General features: G+C 35.2%; 1 protein-coding gene across 6 annotated transcripts in view; it reads left to right on the top strand.

The window, feature by feature from the left end:
• The window catches only part of kaznb (kazrin, periplakin interacting protein b), a 153,768-nt gene that overhangs the window by 22,972 nt on the left and 108,659 nt on the right, over positions 1-22,137 (top strand). For all 6 annotated transcript variants that reach the window (XR_009427361.1, XM_059537165.1, XM_059537163.1 and 3 more), the window contains one exon: positions 12,587-12,744. Coding sequence is in view for 5 of the 6 variants with exons in the window: in XM_059537165.1 (XP_059393148.1) it covers positions 12,587-12,744 (158 nt within the window). In the remaining variant the exon portion in view is untranslated. The remainder of the gene's footprint in view (positions 1-12,586; positions 12,745-22,137) is intronic.

Raw genomic sequence — 22,137 nt, 5'->3', positions numbered from 1 at the left:
CAAACTTTTAAATGCTTATTCCATCGCTCTCTTTTTTAATTCCACATCTGCCTAGTAAACGTCTCTGACAGTGCGGTTGCATTCAGGCAGCCGGGGCTGTAGTTTGGAAGAGCTTGAGGGCTCAGGGGAATGCAGTTTGTGTATGCCACTGATTAGAGGCTTTGTGGAGGTGCTTACCAGCCCCATGTTCCTCTCAAAGCCAATGAAGCCTGTTGCACAATGAAAGTCAAGGTGGTTGAGGAGGCCTCGGGGGAGCTGGTTGACAGGCTGGGAAAATGGCAGTGGATGGATGTAAGCTGAGGGAACAGCATAGTGGTGCGGTAACTGCTGACCTGCTGCATTTCTTTGTTTTGGAGATGCCTGAAGTTATGACTTGTGATGAGTCTCTCTACTATATATAGTCCTTAAAGTCCAGACCTGTTTCTGGAGGGCCACTGTCCAGCACAGTGTAGATCCAATACTAATGAAACACTACTGAATCAGCTAGTCAAGGTCTTTAGACTCACTAAAAACTTCCAGGCTAAACTCTGGAGGACAATGGCCCCCCACAAGCAGAATTAGACAACCTTGCCTTAAAGCAATAGCTCACCCCAACATGAAAATTCAGATATCATTTACTCACTTTAATGCCATTCCAAAGGAGGTGATTTTCTTATGTGGAATGCAAATTCAAAAGATTATCTGAACGTTGGTGTAGAACTTTTGCAAACAGTTCAAATAAATGGTGGGCTGTAAATATCAGTTATGTTTAGTTAGCTTCTTTGACATGGACTTTTAGTTTGTTTCTCATCACGTTCCTGTTTCCCACCACTCATCACTTTTCATGGACACTCATTAATCATCACAGCTGTGTGGTAGGTTCATCATCTCTGTGTATTTAAGTTCTTCTTGGTTTTTTGTTTCTACACACTGTTACAAATTTGGAAGTTGTTCATTAAATTACCTTTGTTTTGAAGCTTTTACTTTTCTCCATGTTTAGAATAAAGCTCCACATGTGACAAGAAACACTATTAAAGTAAATAAATAAAAAATTAAGTTTCAATTTTTTTTTCAGTTTATTGTTTTTACTCTATCATTGTTATTATTTTATAGCCTCAGATTGGTACAGGCTAGTGTCTGTAGGTTTTTTTTGTTTGTTTGTAGTACATTTAATATTTCACTGCTAATATTTTATAATCCAACAAAAGCAAAAAAATAAAATACAATTTTATTTTCATTTTGGAGTTATGAAAACATGTTAATTTATTGTCTGTTTTCTTAGTTATTTTAGTTTTTATTTGAACAAAAAGTTGTCATTTAGTGTTTGACAAAACACTGCATCAGTGAGTCCAATGGACATTGTTATTATTATCTCATAACTGATGTAGAGAATTTGAAAATGCATATTAAAATCACACAAAGGACTATCCATTTAACTGTTCAGATGATTTTGGAAATCACCACATTTGGAAATCACCACATTTACATTTTTCTCTCTACCGAGGATTGACCTTGTACAATACTTTAACAAGCCTCCCTCTCTCTGCCTCTCACTCCCGCTTAAGCAAATTGCAGAGGTGCAAAGGTCTAAATGTTCACAGATGGCTAACACATGCTAAAAATTTTCGGCTGATGAACAGTCATTGAATGAAAACAGTCATATGTGCGGTTAATCTGTGGCACTTGTCTTTTTTTCCTTGTTCTGTTGAGCCAAATCATCATGTCCAAAACTGCAAATGCATTAACTGTCTTTGTATCAGGAATGCAGGTGCAGGCTCACAGTCTGCCTCTCAGGAGACCATACAATCAAAGGCACTCAGAGAATGGATTGCACACTGTCAAAGATAGCTGTGTATTACGGTGATGTAAACAACAAAATTGCAGGTTTCTGAGTGAGTGATGCAAATGGTGTGGAATTCTGTTATAATATGCAAAACAAAGGCTTGGAAAACTATAATAAAACTGTCAGAAATGTCTGAGCTTTCTCTGCTTGGCAATTAGCATAACTATTCCATATGCCAACTTTTGGAATCTGATTTCACTCTTTGTTTGCGAGAATGGGAACGTGATCCCCCCTTGAAGGCAGTTTCAGCCATTTCTTGCTTTTTTCTGTTTCGTCTCCATTTTGATGTGGTTGTATTTTTCCTTGGTAATGGGCTGATCCCGAATACATTCCCTTGAGCCCTTGAAAACCTGTGAGGGACCAGACTTCCATTCATCTAACTGCTCCTCACTTTTGAAGTGTGAAGCCATTGGAAAGCCCTCAAATTGCTTTGGCAGTCAGTGCCCCATAGTGACTCCTTTTGCTCCCAGCAACTACAGTACAGAGGAATCAAAGAGCTCATCAGATCCCCTCTTGAACAAAATAGTACTCAGAATCTTGCTTTCTTGCTATCATCTTTCATTGCTTGTGTTCTGAATGCATTAGAAATGCTTTTGTAGATATAAACCAAATTTTAATGGAGCATAAACTGCTGTTAAGTTTCAGTATGGCAGGATCATGTCGAGGCTGCAATGAAAACTCTGACATCTGTAAAACAATGAATTTTAATTTATCAGGCATTTCCATATTTTATTCCATTTCATTCATCACGAAAAATGGTTTTTGAGAGGATTTTGCAATGTACCTTAATCCATTTGATCCATTGTGAAAATGTGTAACTAATAAGATACATAGAGTGGCATTTAGACTGTTGTTTTGCATTGGATTGAAACAAGCATAAACAAGATCATATAATTGATTGACATTATAAAGCCCTTTCTATCCTCCGTTTTTAATAGAATTGACTGAGGAGCATTTTAAAACATACAACAGGGGCTGTTCACATAATAGAATGCATTTGAGCAGTTTTTTGTGTGTGTTTTGTATTTTTCACGGTTTCTGTGTGAATTGGCCTATATTGCCCAGCAATGCTGGGACTTTGCATCATTTGCATCGTCCCTCAGAACATCACATTTACAGACCAGCAGTCGAAAAGTCTAACAGATTGGCTGTCACTAATGATTCTTTTTATTTTATGGACATAGATTTCTCTGCAAGTCGTTCTGCTGGTTGCATTGTTACACCAGTAGGTGGCAATAAGTTACTGTCTTTATGAGTGAGTCATTGAGTCATTTACTGAACCAATTCATTCAAACACACTGATTCATTTAGGAACACTACAACACTGTGAATCAACAGGTGAATCAACTGAACTAAAAGCAAAAATACACAAAGTAAGTGGGAATATTGTGTTTTTAAATATGAATGATTCAGTATTAACTTTGATTATTGCAAAATAACACATGAAGTCATGTTTTTGGTCTGATTATCATGTCTGCATTTAACTGCAAGGCTGCTAATATTGCTTCAATATTTTGACTCTGTTAACAGAACTGTTTTACACTCGCAATCGAGCTTCACTGTTATTCAATCACACTCTTGCTCATCTAACAGCACTAAAGACAACATTGTTGTGACACTAAATGAAATATTCTCAAGTGGTTTAACTATTTTCAACATGATCATAAATAGGAGAGACAGCCACATTGTTTTATATCATAATCCTTTATATCATAATCTCACATTTCCTGGTTTACCAAATTCACCTCCATCCAAAATAAACTCTTTTGTCTGAAAGTGGTGAGTATCATTAATTTGTGTCCAAGCCTGGTAAAATGCATAACAGATTACAGATCTGTGTAAATCATCCTATCATCTTATCTTTGGCTCATAAAGGACTGCTCTCGATCCATAAAGCCCCAGCTTGGTTTATGACCCTTGAAATCATTTTCCACTCATTCTCAGAAAGTTTTCATATTTTATCTTCTGTCGGAACGTTTAATGTGTCATTTCAGTCTCTGAGAGAGGAGTGCGTGTAGTCATTTGCATGGTAATGTGTCGCAGGGGCCACGCTGGCAGTGTGAATGAGTGGGCGGCCCTGTGTTAGCTTCAGCATAGGGCTCTTCTCATCTCCTGTCAGGCAGGGAGAGAGAGGACACCAGCCATTACCAGTCATCATCTGAGAGCAAGATTAGAGAACAGATGGCCACAGGCTTGGTTCAGCGATGGGTTTTTTCTGCGTCTTTCTCTTTCATGTCTCCACAGGGAATCCGCAGTCTGTTGTGACGACACATGGTTCTTTGATGTAATTATGAAACTGTCACTTTGAACAGTCTGAACTTTATTCCATTCATCTCCCAGATCAGATTGTAAAGCTTCATCAAATCTGACATTACCACAAAGAGTCACCGAAAGGGAAATGTTTAACAGAACTTTAACAGCAATGAACAAAATCTTGATATTCTTTCATTTGTCAAGGACTTTTAAGAGGAAACGTTGAAAGATGAGTTAAATGTGTTGCTGTTGACCAGGAACTCCCATTATGGAATCTTACCTAATCAAGTAGGTTTAAAATATGTTAAGTCTTTACATACAATAAACAAGTGACTCTTTTTGTAAGTTACATCATTACATCAGTAGGTAATGAATGTTTTAAAAACTGGGATTCATTTAATAAACAAACAAGAGGCTACCTTAGTAAAAATACACTTTTTTCCTTGTTAAGTACATAGTCTATTTACATATTTACTGACATCGCTCAAGACTTGTGCACAAAACATTTCTTATTATTAAGCCTAAAATGTGTTTTAATGTCACTTTTGATGAGGATTGAATGATCTTTGAGTAATATCAGTCTTTAAATGCAAGATGTTTGAAGTGTATCTGAAGTTATACCGGCAATATTTCCACTTTAGCACAATTTTTTTGTTGGACCTCAGCACTACTTCAGCACAACTAAAGTACAAAATTAGTTGTTCCAATTTAGCGGATTAAGTATACCAGTTTAGTATACTACAAGTACAATTGCAGGGAATTTTTTAATAAGTAAATGTATTTTTGTAGTATACTTAGCATGAAATATATATACATGTATTTTAAATACATTTTAGTATATATATTTTTTACCTTTGCAAACGAGTCATTCAATTGTTTACTTAATCTATTTGTTCAAAATCACTATTTCATTTAAGAAAGAAACAAGTGGCTGCCTTTACAAATGAATCAATGAATGAATCACTGAACCGATTCATTCAAAAACACTTCAATTTAAGAACGTAGCTAGTGATTATCTTTATTAAATAGTATTTCAATCTTTCATTTAAATGATTTGTTTTAAAACTTTAAGAACATAATAGTGATTCTTTATAAACTAGTCTCTTAAATGACTCATGACTTCATTTAGGAATGCTACTTGATTCTTTTTATTAAACTGTCGTTGAATCATAATCACAAAACCATTTTTGCTGATTAATTTAGAAGCGAAACAAGTGGCTGTTTTCAGCAGTAGTCATTTGAGGGTACTGTGGAGTTTTTCTCAAGACTTCCAATTCTCCTTGGACATGACAATCATATTGCTGTCTAGGAAAAAACATTTGACACACTAAAAAAATCTTAAAAAGATCTCCATTCCTCAGTTGACCTGTCATGATCTGCCACATGTCTGATTGCAAAGTTTCTTTTAATGATCAGTGTGAAACATAAACTCTGTTCTTTAGCCATTGCTGTGAAGGCAGATTCCTCTCTGTCATTACACTGGCATTGAGACTCAGTCTTTATTGATTCTCTCTTGGAAAAAGTCTCTTGCTTGTCGCATTGAACCACAAACTCCATGACAGACAGCACTGCTGGAAAATTGAAACAGTGTATTGCACTTGCTTTTCGGCATGTGATAACATGTCACTTTCAATGTCGTGGTTTCATTATCCTCTGTCACATCTTAAGGTATCCTCTTCAGATGCGCACCCCGTAAACTGCTGAATGTGACATTAGACTCCATTCGTCTCTTGGCACCATAAACATTTTATTTAGCTTTGGCTGTGATTCCAAGATGTGCTGCAGCGCTCAAACATGAGGTCTGAGCATAAATCTGCTTAACTCATATGCTCTGCACGTTGCAACTGCATTTTATAGCAAGCCTGTCTCACAATCTCAATGTTTTCTGAGAATGACCTTATTGGTCAATAGAGGAGCCCACACAGGCTATGACATTCTTCCACATGAGGGCTTTCTTTACTCCGTTATGACCACACTGTTACTGCAGGTGTTTTTGAGACTGATCATCCCTATTGTTTTTGTAAATGTTTATTAAGCAGAATAAACCTAGTAGGGTTTAAATTATTTTGTTATCTTTCTAGTATAGTTAAGAAAACCTGTCCATAATAACATCATGACAGATATTAAGACTATATTATTGATTCATATATTATTAATTTTAATCTGCATTCCAAGTTATTTTTTCTACTTAGAAATTATATATTTCCATTTTTGCTTTATATGTAACTCTTCATCAAGCTTTTTGAATCTTGTACCAGTAGGTAATCTTGTACATCTTGGTTTTTTTGATTATTCTTTTTTTTTATTTAAGTGGGTTTTTAACCAAAGATGCTTGAGCTTTTAGTTGTCTATCAAAGCTTTACCCACAATAAAATTGGCAATTGTTTTTACTGCAGTTGCACTGCCAAAATGTGTATTTCATGCTTGGTTTGTAGTCTTATTCACTTTGGATAAAAGTGTCTACTAAATGAATGAATGTTAATGTATTTTTCATAATGAATATTTTTGTTTTGTCAGTTAAAATATCTATAAATACTTAAAACGAGATGCATTTACTTGAGAAGCAGCATTATAAATGCTAACATTTGTTTTCAAGACACCTGTTTTCAGAGAATATATAATTTACAAGTATGACTTGTCTAACCACATTACCAGATCTTTTCATTTTTATAAGTTTAAAACAAGTGAAAATGTCCACCACTGCAGCAAGACAAAATACAACTGTATTCGCAATACATTCTCAAGTTAGTTTATCCTCAGATATTTCTAGAAAAAAAAAACAAGTGCAGTGTGGAGCATTTTGACTCATACAGTGAGATATTTCAACTTGCATTGATATGAAAAATAGGTGGTGTATGGATGATAAAGACCTGTAAGTAGCATCAGTATGTAGAAATATACAGTTTAGAAGTCGTACAAATGTGCTTGAGCACTCATTCACTGAATCAGCCAATCAGAATATAGTATTCTAAAATGCCATTCAGCAAGGTTAAAATGTGTTTCGCCATCTGTGATATTATTGCACAATGAACAAACTTCCACTAAACTTGCAATTCAGCAGTGCTGTTTCTAAGCAACTTCTCCTAATTTTGGTGAATGGATTCAGTGTTTATAAAAAACAAGATTCCTCATTTTTATCTCCAGAGAGGTTGAAGATAATAAGGAAACAATGTGATTCCGTTCCGCATTGTGTTATGCCAGAGTCAGCAATAGCTGAGATATTGTGGTATTTCCTAAAATGCGATTTGAGCATCTCCGATCACACGAAAAACAATCTACCCATGGAAAATGGAAGTAATACTGGTTGGAAAACTCTCTCTGAGAGGAGACAGTAGTATTTATTTGCTGTCTCTATGTGAAGGTATCTTTCTCAAATCTTAAATGACCCCTGCAATGCTGTAGCTGACTGCACCAGATTTTAAATCCATACCTCAGTGCGAAGGGAAGATAGTAAAGGCTCTTTCATGCCCTTGTGCTTCTGTTTTTGCTGCTAAGGACCTTTGGATCTGCTGAGTCACATCCTCTCAAAGTTAATTAAGTTTTCATTAACTGTGCATTATGAGATCAAACTGGTCTTTTTTTTTCATCCAGTGAATGTCTCCACATTCTCTCACTTGTCAATGGAGTGGTTAAAGCATAGTGGATAAATATGTGGGCTATAGTAACCCAAAGGTCCTAGGTTCAAACCCTGAAACCCATGATTCATAAACTAGAGATGTAAAAAATTTTGCCACTTAACTGTTAATAGCAATGTGTAAATATACTTCATATTGCTTTAGATTAGATGCAAGTATTGAAAATGGAAATATTTTTAGTGGACAGAACAGATGGGGTAAGTAGAATTGACTGTTTTCTTGAGGTTTTAAACATAGTGAAGCATATCAACCAGGGCTGCTTTTCCACATTATGCATCGAGCACTAACAGGCTCCCTCGATGTATGACAGCTGCAGGATGTGACAGCTCTCTAGCCAGACTCTTAAAGGGACAGTTCACCCCAAAATGAAAAATATGTCATTGTTTACTTACAGCTCACGTTGTTCCAAACCTCTATGACTTTCTTTCTTCTGTGGGAGACAAAAGGAGAAATTGATCAGAATGTCTTTTCTCTGCAGTGAAAATTAATCGGCTGTCAACACACAAAGGTGTTTGATGTACACAAATTTAAAATCATAAATATACAAATGTACATTTGTAATACACAATATTTAATAAAATGTCAAGGTTTTCTGGTAGCACTTCACAATAAGGCTCCATGTTTTTTTAATGGTAATTTCTAGGGCTGCCACTAACAGTAATTTTGGTAATCAAGTAATAGGATGATTGTTCTGACTATTAATCGAGTAATCGTGTAAATGTAATACATTTTTGTGGTAATAAAATATACCAAAGTGAAAAAAAGCCTGTAAAATTACTTGAAGATACATATAACAATGAGATGATAATAATTATTCCAAATAAAGTATTGGAAGCAAGTGATCATATGGTTTTATTGAACAAAACTGTTAAAATATAGTATTATAAACAACAGAGCTAGTACTGTACAGTACGCATTATAAGAAATAACTGCAGAGGGCACCAACGGCTTGACGATTGTTTTACACTTTACTGCGCGGTCTGGACCATGATTCCTCCTTGATTCAATTTGAGTATTTGATAAAAAATAAATTTAAAAAAACCACTTGATTTTGTTGTGCAGAATAACCGGCAAGAAAACGGAAATGTTGCATTCCACTCATGTAAAAAAATTAAATCACATATACAGGTGCATCTCGAAAAATTTGAATATCATGGAAAAGTTCTTAATTTAATGAAAAAAAAGCAAACTTTTCTAGATTCATTGCACACAAACTGGAATATTTTAAGTTTTTTTTTCTTTTTTTCTGATGGTTACGAATAAAAAATTCAGTATCTCAAAAATGTAGAATATTTAATTTTGAGTTTGATAAATTTTGAGTATAAATACTGGGTACCTCTTGGGCTATTTTGGGCTAGTAAAGTAAATTTAGCATTTCATTTGGAAATCAAGGTCTGGAGTCTGGAGGAAGACTGGAGAGGCACAGAATCCAAGCTGCTTGAAGTCCAGTGTGAAGTTTCTGAAGTCAGTAGCTGCGTTTCCACTGTCGAGCTTAAACCGGGCGTGCTAGTGCATGCCAGGGCCAGTCGTGTTTCCACTGTGGAGCTTAAACCGGGCGTGCTAGTGCGTGCCAGGGCCAGTTGTGTTTCCACTGTGGAGCTTAAACCGGGCGTGCTAGTGCGTGCCAGGGCCAGTCGTGTTTCCACTGTGGAGCTTAAACCGGGCGTGCTAGTGCGTGCCAGGGCCAGTCGTGTTTCCACTGTCACTTCCGGGGCTTGATTGTGCCTCGTCGGGGCTTCCTCAGGGCTTCCTCGGGGCCAATGGCCAGGGTTTTTTGGCCCGACAAAAACCTTGGGCCAAAGCGGGCCAGCTGGGGCTAGAGGAGTGGTTATGCACAAAGGCAGAGTTTCTCTCCGTCTGGAGTGCTCAGCTCCATGGATCATTTCAGAAAGATAACAGCTATAACACTGGTATTAAAGACTTTTTAAAATAAGTTGAGCTCATAACTCACTTTCAGTCATCAGCGAATGTTTGAAATAACTTGATCCGATGTGGATTATAATCACTAAACAAGGCAGAAATATATATAAGCGATATACCTGCCCACAGTGCCAAAACCACTTCCAAGTGGTTTGCTGACCATGATATTACTGTGCTTGACTGTCCAGCCAACATGTCTGACCTGAACCTCAAAGAGAATCTATGGGGTATTGTGAAGAGGAAGATAAGTAACATCTGACAAACAATACAGAGGAGCTGAAGGGCGCTATTAAAGCAACCTGAGCTTCGATAATGCCTCAGCAGTGCCACAGGCTGCATTATTATTCGTGCAAAAGGAGTCCCAACCAAGTATCGAGGGGTTAATTAAACCTGCTTTGGAGATCTGGAACATTTCTGTTTCGTAAAACTTTTTTTTTTTTTGATTGATAGAAAATATTTGAGAAAATGTTATTTTATTTTCCTAAGCTGTAAATCATAACCATCAGAATTAAAACAAAAAACTCTTGAAATATTTACATTTGTGTGCAATTAATCTAGAATATAAGAAAGTTTGCCTTTTTTAATTAAATTACAAAAAATAAAGAACTTTTCTATGAAATTCGAATTTTTTGAGATGCACCTGTATATTCATTGTTTGTGAATTCACAATAACATTATGTTTTATTTAGATTTTTCAATGGGTTTAATATATCATGCAGCCTTGGAAAATGGTCTAATAATACATTTTGTGAATTCCTGTCATGTGCATGTACCACTTCTGGTATTTTGTCTGTTAATCTAACATGACGTGGGCAAATTATGAATGGTTGTTGACATACAGTTTAACATGAGAAATACTATATAGTGAATTTTACTGTTACAGTTTAATGTAAAGTTTCACCAGTTTTCTTTACAATGACCATTAGTAATACTACCTGGAAATTCAATAGTCATTACAATTACACAGAAAACTCCAGAAACACTTTAGGTGGAAAATATATCATATGAAACTGTCTCTCACTGCAGGTTAGTTTTAATGGTAAGCCCAAAGTAGATTTTTTAGCATTACTCCTGTGTCCCTCTGAAGAAAAAACATCATACAGGTTTGATTGGTTGATGACCCTTTTTTTCTGTCTGACTACTTCTCACTCCTCTTGATTGGCCTTACAGCACTGGCTTGTTTGCCATCAGAGCTGATGAGTCATACAAAAACTGTAATTATTGGATGTATATGTCAGCATTAGTTTCCCAGTCAGCTGAGATCAGTGCCACACTGAATACTCTTCAGTGTGATGTTGTTGTGGGGAAGAAGATTGATGTTCCTCTTTTAATTTGTTGGATACGCAGATGCACTGATTGATAGAGGCAAACAAGGGTCAGGCGTGATTGCTAGGGGACTATGAATAAATGCATTAAAATGGGCATGGATGTGAGATTTCTATAGTGGTAATGGACTTACAATAATTCTGGCAGCCTTTGCTAAGTGAGAGGGATTAATGGTAAATGGAAGCTTGCGCGGGGAGATGCCGAGCCCATGGGAGAAGGATTAGAGAAGGGCAGACTGCATGCCAATGAGCCGAATCATTTGGAGGGCTGCAGCAAAGCTTGATAAACTAACCAAGACAGAAACATACCAGCTGAGATCAAGCACATGGGCACACCTATGTCAGTGTAGGCAAACATTGCTATTAACTGATACAATTTTGGAATTACATGATGAAATGTTTCCACTTATGTCATTTCAAAGTGACACATAAAGTAGTCACATGTTTTACACAGGTGCATAAATAGAAATCATTGACAGTACAATATATACATGATCCTTTATTATACAAGCTTTTCTTTGTAGTAGCGTGAAATAATCAAGCTAACTACTCACCCAGCATTGTTTGCATGGAAAATATTCAAGAAATCTAAGTATACTTAAACTTTGGGTTTGGGTTCTGTTCTTTGTAGGTTAATTACCATTTATATTACGTAAAGTACCATTCAAATGTTAAGGTCTCTAAGATTTTTATGTTTTTTGAAGAAGTTTCTTATCCTTACCAAAGGCTGATTTTATCTGATCTGAAATACAGTAAAACGGTAATACTGTAAAATATAATTACATTTTAAAATAACTGTTTTCTATTTTAATTTATTTTAAAATTAGATTTATTCCTGTGATGGCAAAGCTGAATTTTTTTCATCCAGCGTAACACAGTCTAATATGTCAAGAAAAACTTTATTTCTTATTATTAATGTTGCTGCTTGCTTAATGTTTTATGTGAAAAGTTTGATATTTTTTTCAGTATTTGATGAATAGAAAATTCAAAAGGACAGTATTTATTAGATTTTTTTTTTCCTTGTATAGCAATGTAAAAGTCTTTACTGCCACTTTTGATGAACTGGCGTAAATACAGAAAAAAAGGTATTTTTTATTAAAATATAAATAAAATAAATAAAAAACTTACTGATCCCAGAATGGTAGTGTAAATGCAGTCCTGCTTTTCATGTAAATTAGATTTCATAATGATCAAGTTTGTAATCCTTTTTAATGACACACAATAACAGCTATTTTACAATTTATGGCTACAAGCACAGAAAAATACTCTGTAAGAGCTACAGAAATACTCTTTTTTCAGTGTGAAAGCCCAATTCGAGCATGCAGTATGTGTGAAAAAGGCCTTTGATTGCTACCCTATGGTTGACACTTGGTCCAAATGGAGTGCCAGCGCTGGCTTTATTTATTATGGGCTGTGTTCTTTTTGCCCAGAGAAATTCAAGGAAAGCAATAACAGCTCATAGAGTCTCATGGCCTCATATTATCTGATATAAATGACAGTGCAATTATTCCATCAGTGAAGTTATAACAGTGCTTTATGTATGGGCGGTTGTTGCTGTATAACTGTAAACTTGACTGTAATAGAATATCAAACACATATATTCTGATCTGTCTTTCATTCGTTCTCTCCAGCTGTGCAATCTCTGAACAGCCTGAACGACCAGATCGCTCACTTCATGGTGAACAGACCCAACGCCATGAGCCATGAAGAGAACACCTTTCTGCCCACCGAGAGGGATACTTTGAGCCAATCCATGGCTCTAATGAGACACCTGCTCATGGACGCACAGGTAAAAAAGCACCAGCATTCTTAGTGAATAAAAATGAGCATACTATTCAAAATTAAAGTTGCAATAATCCAATATGACAAAATCACAAAATGTGTTTGAATAATTCAATTCAATTCAGATTCCAATTCAGCATTATGTGATGCCTGTTGCAATGAACACCTAATAAACTGACAGGGAGACAATATTATGTTATATATATTCTATAATTATCATCATTTATCATATAAGGATAGTAAAAATCATTTTATAACAGCAATTCAAACAAAAAACTGCAATCAATTAGCTCTGAGGAATTAATTATATACCTGTTTGATGCCTCTCCAGCCAGCTCGTTTCTGAAGGAGCTGAAAAATGATTGTTATTCATGAGAAGACGAGACTCAGAGGGAACATCAGCGGTTGAGCTTGTGATGACTCATTCCTAATTATATTGAATGGGGACATCATGAAGAAATTTCAACACATTAATCAAGTAGCTTTAGCCTTAGGCAGACCTCTGTGGCATGACACTTAACTCCTGATTGCTTCTATGTCGCACAGGCTTCAATAAGTCAGGACAACATATCCACACCCCCAGATCCTTTAATGGCTCTGTCCGTATAGAAACGCTGTCCACAGGCACACTAAAGCACAATCTGTAATCACTGAAAGATTTCAGCTCAAACCTGGTTTACACCCACAGGCTAAAACACTTGTGACTGCAATATTCCATCATCTAAGAGACAAAAACATCTCCTGTGAACTGACCTGCTGTTGTTCTCTTTCCCTCATGTATACTGTTGTTCAATTCTTTGGAGTATGTAAGGTTTATCTTTTCTTTTTGAAAGAAATTCATGCTTTTATTTAGCTGCGTTTAATCAAAATTGACTGAGGTCTTTTGTAAGATGTCTTTACTATTTCAGATAAATGCTGTTTTGCCCTTTTGAACTTTTTGTTTATCAAAGAATCCAGAAAAAAAGTATCATGGTTCCCACAAAAATATTAAGCAGAGCAACCTTTCAACATTACTAATAATAATGATGATCAGAATGACTTCAGAATCAAATTCAGCTTTGATTTAGCAGGAGAAAAAAGGATAAATAATAAAATAAAAGGTAAAATAATAAATTAAAATGATAACTTTTATTTTAAATTGTAATAATATTTAAAAATATTACTGTTTTAGTTTTGGTGAGCAAAAGAGACTTATTTCAGAACATTAAAAAAATCTTACCAGACTCAAACTTAATGTCTTAAAGTGATTACCTACCCCAAAATGAGTTTATTAATCGAACATCTCCATTTTTTGTGTTCCTCAGAAGTAGAATTATTTTTTTTTTGAGCCAACTATCCCTTTAAGACATCACTGGCTACTACAATAGCACTATTGTCCTCTAGGGGAAAGTGTGATATATTATGTATAAAAGTAAAGTGTGTACGTTAATTTATTCTCAAACAAACAGACTGCACTTTCGTTTAGTGCCACTAGTGGTTCAGAATTCTGAAATTTCTAGTAATCTATTTAAGTGCTTCCCTTGTCTGTATTCATTTTGCATAGTGCTGAAGATGTTTTGGCAATGTTTTTGGGGTCACATAGAAGTGCATGCATACAGGGTCAAGGAAAGTCGATGTCAAGGAGGACTAAAGTATTTTGAAATGTCATAATTTGAATAACTGAATGTCACTTTGTTGAAAGAGGCGCATAAATAATTTACTGCGCCCCATTTTTCTAACACACCCAGGATTCAAATGCACCATTCAGAAATCATTAGCACACTCTCCTTCTTTGACAATGGATACTGCATTTAACTGAAATTTGCTCTTTCTGACCCGGAAAACAGTGGAAAGAATAATCAAAGGAAGTGTTTCGTTGTGTGGCGAGCCTCAGGATGTCGGATAAAAAGTATCCACTACCTGATTTCGCTGTTGTTGTTGAGGGAAGCCAGTCTCCCTTTGCTGATCCACTTAATTGTTTCCTACTTCCATCCCCAGGATGCACGTCGAGGGAACGTTTGTCCGCAGTACAATGCCTGTCAAAGGCTTTTTAAAAAGTTATTTCCTGAACATTGCAATCTTTCCTTCTCATCTAACGCCGTTGTTTACATACACAACAGAAACACCACTCTGGCTACGAACTCTGAATGCTAAAGTTTAAAAAGCATACACTAAAGGTTCCAAATAGGTAACCCGCTGGGCGCTTGCTTAGGCAGCTGCACTGAACTGAGTTTGATGGGTGAATTTTACAGTTGATTTTCCCTGTGCACAGTCTCATAACTCTCTCGCTCATCCTTGTTAAATGATGAATGTTCACGGTCATGAGACGTAGTAATGTATTTGGCTAATCAATTAGATACAACGCAGATACGCTTCATTGATAACACGACTTATCCCCATTTTTCAGAGTGTTATGTTTCTTACTCGCAGTGTCATTGATTAAGCAGAAAGTAATTCAGCAAAAGGCCATCGCCTTCATTTGTGGGCGGATATGGGCCAGTTGTGCAGAGAGATTTTCAGCCCCAAGTTGCTTTATGATGGATGGGAGTGAATTCATGAATAGATATTGGGTCTCAAGTGCTGTTAATAGGGTATGGGTTTTTTTTTGCAATTGTGATGGCAATTATTATTACTACTACTATTACTATTAATAATTAAAAAATATCTTAAAATATATTATGTAATGTACAAATATAAATCAATAATTTAACAAAAATATTCATTTTATGCAAATATGTTGTAATATTTTACTGTAAAATAACAAATATCAGTATTTAAGAAAAACATATTAAAATAATTACAACACTAATATTTACGCTTTTATGTTTTAATTTAGCCAAAAGTGAAATCTGAACGTGAAATGTTTTGCCCTCAATGTAATGGTAATCCTCAAAGATAGAAACTGTTCTAAAAAGTATTCTCATGAAAAAATGCTGTTTTGCATTTCACACTCTGGTGAAAATGACTCTCACTGAAAAAATCTGATAGTTGAGGGTTTATGTTGTTTTGTTATGGATTCTGTGCCAGGTTGAATCTGCTTTATAGTTCATAACAGAAATGTGCATTCTCACTGCATTGCATTATTACAGAAAAACAATACTATTATCTGTATATCTTTAGCTTTATGATAGCAATCCTTCAGTATCAAACTACATTTTGAGACATTATAGGAAGAATAAAAATCACTCAAGGCAATCAAAGCACCAGTTCCCTCATTTTATTAGAAGAATGCAGTATAGAATCTTAGATAATCAGCCATGATTTCATTGCTCTGACAACATGAGCCTATGAGCTTGTGCTTGCAAATGTTAATCCTACATATGAGTCTAGAGCTAAAGAGAAATCCCAGATAAATAATGCCTTACAGAAACTTCCATCTGCCTGTTTTTACTACACCAGCAGTGCCAGTTGAAGCCTGAGGGGATTTGCTGGCTACATAAACATACAAATGTCCATAGGTTAAGAGTCTAAAACAGTGACAGCATCAGTCCTCCTGACTGAGAGTTTGCATCCCTCCACAGTTTTTTTTTCTTTCTCTTTTTGAGATGGCTGGGAAGCTCTACACATTTTGCAGAGCCCAGTGTGCATTAACTGTGAATACTGCCCTTGAACACCATTACAGTTCAATTCATGGCGATAATGGACAAGCACTCCAGTACAAGTCTATATACTATAGACAGGTTCATAATCGTGGCTGAAAGTCAGGCACATTCCCAGTATACTTAAAGGAGATAGGTGATGGAAAAATGCGCCAGTCAAAATCAGAACAACAATTAAGATGAATCTAACATAAAAAGCTCATTGTCAGACCTCTTTCTTGGCTGTCAGGCATTTTGGGCATCATAGTCCTTGAGCCTCTGTTCAAGCACATTTCAACTTTATACAGCACGTGCACGTTAAACCTAATTGTTCTCTTGAAAGCTGTGATTGTTTGACCTCAGGAACTGTGAAATGACTCGGTCAGGATCCACTCCAGAACCTTTTGCTACTGGGTATTTTTCGGTAAATTAGGGCACAATGCAGGTGAAGTGCATCTGTGTGCCATGCTCTTCATCATTAATTGCACTTCTCGACACTGGTGACAGCCTCTTAAGAGATGAGAGTGGTATTTTTTACGCGAGCACTTGCAATTATATTTTGCCTGATTTTTGACACTTCCCCCATCTGTGCACAAGAAAATTAGAGCCTTTTTGTAAACACGCTAAACATTAACCCTATAAAGTCTACTGTGTTGTATTTGATAAGCACACATCCAAGGCTCAAAAATGATCAACATGCTCAAAATATTTTCTGAAAAACCTGTTGTACATAACTGACTACATACCGGCTTTCATCTGATTGACAGCTTATACTTTATTAGCAGCACACGTGTGTTTCTGCTTCGTGATTTTTATAGTAAACTTAAGTCAATTAAACATAAGAATAAATGTTATATAGTTAGTAATAGTTTAAGATTAAGATTAAGTGGACTGAAGCAACTGAAGAGTGACAACTGATATTTACATTTTATGAAAAGATTTTTATAAAGTGAACCTAAGAATAAATGTATCACTTTACAGTAGGTTAACATTAGTTAAGAATTAACTCACAAAAAATAACAATGAGCAATATTTTTCTCTTATGGTGTTTATTCATTTTTATGTTATTTAATTAAAATAGTATTGTTAGTTAATGTTAGCAGGTTGATTAAATAATATTAACAGAAATAACTTTTGATGTTAATAATGTATTAATAAATGTTGAAATTAACTATAATCAATAAATACTTATAATAGTTTTATTGTTAGCTTATGTTAACTAATATCAATAAATTATATAAATAAATAAATAAATAAATAAATAAATAAATAAATAAATTTAATTACTGTAAAATGTAACCATACAAATGTTATATTGCTGAAATATTTCAAGATAAAAATGTACTGGACAGAAGCAACTTAGGTTTATTTGATTATCTGTATATAATTTTTTGAAAATCATGATAAAACAATTTTTTTTCAGAAGTTTCAATAAACTATTGAGTTTCAAAATAACATTTTTCAGACTATTATTATTTATTTTACATGCAGCCTCTGTGTAGTGTCATGTGAATGTCTGTGATCAGTATTTTAATCGGATTTGTTAGTAATCCATTGGCCACTTTTCCTGTAATTTGCTGTCTCTTTTTGTTTATTTGTTACACACCGTTGAGGCCTCCGTTCCATTGTGAAAGATAATCTGGAGAAGTTTTAACATATTGAATATGGTTGTGCAGATTGTTATACTGTAGATAGAAAATGAATTTGGAAAGAATTTCCAATGTTTCTCTTTGAACGTGCTCCAGGAATTGATTGCTTCATTTGTCATTTGCACAGATGAATTATGTATGTGTTGTTTGCTAGATGGGAGGGATTAATCAAATGCATTTTGATAGGTTGCGTATTTGTGTATGTGTGTGTGTGTGTGTGTGTGTGTGTGTGTGTGTGTGTGTGTGTGTGTGAGATCGAGACAGGAACGTAGCCTGTTTGCATGCAGGGGCAATAGGATTTCAAAGAGTGTCTGGGGGACCAATACGGAAGTGTTGATTGGCTGATACTGCCCCACTCTTTTACAGTCAATGATGTTTCCTGTTTGGAACTGAGGACTAATTATGATGATGTCATATATTTTCCCCTATACATCTCCAGACTAGTTTGGTCTAGGTCAGAGGTCTGTATGAGGTAAGAGTAGAATAACAATCAAGATACACATCTTGGGAGATAGGCAGAGGAGCTGGCTGAATAATTTGACCCTGACCAGAATGTTTACAGTAGACAGAAAAACCAATCTGATAACATGATGAAAAGCATTATCTCACTGAGAAAATAAGAGATGATGGATTTTAGGCTAGATGCTTTTAACTGCAAATGTGATTGCATATGTTGTAATGTGTGAAGGGGCTAATTTATTTCATTATAATACAGAGTTTTGGCAGAACCACATCTTTAATTACTTATTGACCAATCAAAGTTGAGCGGAGTGAATGCAAGCTGAGGCGTCGTGATTAAATGGTTTCAAAGGCTGAGGTATTGATCAGTGTGGTTTGATTTGCACCCGCTGGACTGGTTCTTGGCTTGAGCGTTTAAGATATACAGTATTCTTTACTGCCTAATAAAATCAGTGATGCAAACCATTGTGAGAAAATGGCTCAGACAACAATTCCCAGGCATGTTATACAAGTCTTTTCAAGTTTTTACAATCACATACACTACCCTTTAAAAGTTTGATGGCATGATTTTTAAAATATTTTTGAAGAAGTCTCTTTTGCTCACCAAGGCTGCATTTATTTGATCACAAATACAGTAAAAACAATAATTATGTGCAATATTATTACAATTTTAAATATCACTTTTTTATTTGAATATATTTTAAAATGTTATTTATTTCTGTGATGGCAATGCTGAATTTTCAGCACAATTACTCTAGTTTTCAGTGTCACATAAACCTTCAGAAATCTTTCTAATATGCGATTTGCTACTCTGTAAACATTTATTATCATTATCGATTATTGGCCTCAAAAATCATTTTGATTGTACAATAAACTTTTGGAATGGTAGTGTGCTATACAGTACAGTATTTCATATAATAATAAACTATAACTAAACAGTCAGTCAGAGAGAGTATGTATACAGAGGTTCTGACAACGACTCTACATTTACATATAGAAGCAAATCAAAAAAGTATCACAGCACTGGTGGGCTGGTGTGAAACACTGAGATAAAGACTCTCTTGAGCTTTCTTTGCATCCTAACTCTTCTAGACCTCAATGGATTTCAAGAGCTCTCGTGTGAATTCTTAAGACTTTTCAGAACAAAAGGTTCAGTAGAAAAACAAATAGATCTAACACAGAATCAAAGATAGGAGCAATTTCTAGTGGAGGGTGTTTTGAGAGAAAAACAAACCAAAAAACAATTTAGACCGCTTGCATTTCATTTTAATTAATGCGTTTGAGATTCATGCAAGGCAGCAGGGGAGCTAAGAACTGAAACAACAACAACAAATCTTATTGAACCATATGGACCTAGCTGCAAATAATAATGTAATACATTAAGTCATGAAATAAATATGTCTCAATAGATAAACTGTAGACTGTAGAAATTGTATTAATGTGAAGTTAATTATTCTGAAACACTTTTATTTACAACAGACACAAATCTTTGTAAATACATAGAATTTGTGGTGATTAAGTTAAGTACTTATTTAGATATTTTAAGCGTTAAATGTTGAATGTTATTTTTAGGGTAAATACCATGGAGTAAAGGGGACGATATGTAAATTTAAAATAAGAAGATGAATAACAAAATCTTGAAATTTTAGAGACATTTTTAAATGAAGAAATAAGATGAATCATTTCTGTGCTTTGATATTCAGCAGACCTGCGTTGTTTGCAGTCAGATTTCATCTTATTAAATGTCAGGTGTTCATAGCCATTACCATGAAACAGACAGGCTGCCAGAGGCCTGTATGGATTGTACTGTTGTTTGAAGTGTAAAAAAGCAAATTACACCGTGATGTGGGAATAGAGCAGAGATCTGGAGATCAGCCCATATACGGAAATGATCAGAAGGCTTTCATCCAATGTCAGTCTGTTCCAAAAATAGACTGACTTTCCTTTATTGCTAATTCTGTCAGTTGTGGCACTCTGAAAGGAGCAGAGGCTATCATTAACTGATTTTAGGGAGTCAAAATATGTTTCCAATTATGTTTTTTCATTTCGGCCCAAACTTTTAGAAGTACTGTAGAACACACTAGCCTATGAAAGACATTTTGGTACAGAATTTATCGCCTGAGTTTAAATTTGATATTAAGTAAAGCCATATAGACATATGTTCACATTTTAGACTTATGTCATATTTTAAAATAATAATAAAGTTGTCAAACAGTGAAATAACACAAATGGAGGTTTGGAAATTATTTAAGGACCAAAAACAAATGGAAACTATCTTATATTTTAGCTTTTCAAAGGATTCTCCTCTTGAGTTAAGTAAAAAAACTTTGGTGTGTTGGGTATTAGTTAAGTGCCATTGTTACATAAAAGCAGTAGGTGGCAGCAATTAACTGTCTTTGTTAGTTAATCATATAGTTTAACAGATTTTTTTCAAAAACGCTGCTTCGTTCACAAATTTAAAAAAAGTAAGCGAGTCTCTGAATCATTTACTCAAAGAAATTGTAAAAAAAATGCAGAGTCATTAAGGAATGAAACAAATGACTTACTTCATGAGAGTCATTGAATCATTCACTCAATCAGTTTGTTGAATCATTCAGGAATCAAACACCTCTGTGCTGCTCAGAGACATTTGTTTGGAACTATTTCGCTGGTGGATCAAAAGCAGACAAAGTAACTGGGAATGCTTCCTCAACAAAGTAGAGTAAGTTACTCAGTATGAACTTGTTTATTTATTGAAGTAACTTGTTTTTATTTTTATTTTTTTTGAATCAGCACGTCTGATTTGACTTTAAGAGCGAGGCCGCCTCAGATCTAAGACAAAAGTTGTGTTCTTACATTATTTCCAGATTAGCCTTGCTGCCGTTCTTCTGTTATTAAGAGAGCATTGTTTATTAGTAAGGTTTGATTGTTTTGCAAACAATACCTTTTTTTCTCTTTGAAACAATTAATCTGTTGAACACTCAATATCAGATTGAATGCAGTGAGGCTTGGGCGCTCTATAATAAAGTTTGTGCTGTGGAATATTTGACATTTTGATACACCTCATGTGGCAGTTGTGACATCTCCATCAGTTAAATAGATATTTCCACTGAGACTTGCAAAAATGGCTCTATTTTTTTTAGTATGCTTTAACCATGCTTACTGAGCTGGAAATGCTAAAGAACATTTGAGATCAGAACCATTATTCCTGCCCAGTGCTTTTGACATTACTTCATTTGGTCAGCTCAGAAGACTGTGTTAACCTAAGAACATCCTGATGCTTTCAATGTATATTCAGAAACATGCATATGGGTTGCATTAAGTGGACTTATTAAGCTCTGGGCCTACTTTGTATTCAAAAGCAAGTCTCTTTCTGTTATAATTGCTTTTAGTGTGCTATAGATAACGGGCCTTGGCTTCAGCAATTTCCGGCTATTTGACAAATGCTTTTCATCTGTTTGTTCCTCCACAATGTTCCTGCGGTGATGCATCCATGAAGATTTTGAGCTGTGAATAATTTATGAGAGGCATCTTCTGCACTCAGCTTGTGCTCTTAGCCCAGAAATGGTGACAAACAATACAAGTCTCTTGTTTATTCGCTCTGGCCCTTGTTAGGTTCTGTCTGATCCTTCTCTCTTCTTTAGGCTTTTTTGTCACGTGCCATTCCTATGCTCCTCATCCTGAATTTCTTCACCAGCTGTGTTTTAAATTCAGAGTGGTGGCAAGAAAGACTACATCTGAATTTAAATCCCTGGT

Source organism: Carassius carassius, chromosome 44, assembly GCF_963082965.1.
Source record: "Carassius carassius chromosome 44, fCarCar2.1, whole genome shotgun sequence".
NCBI lineage: Eukaryota > Metazoa > Chordata > Actinopteri > Cypriniformes > Cyprinidae > Carassius > Carassius carassius.
This window is presented reverse-complemented; position numbering and strand designations above follow the sequence as displayed.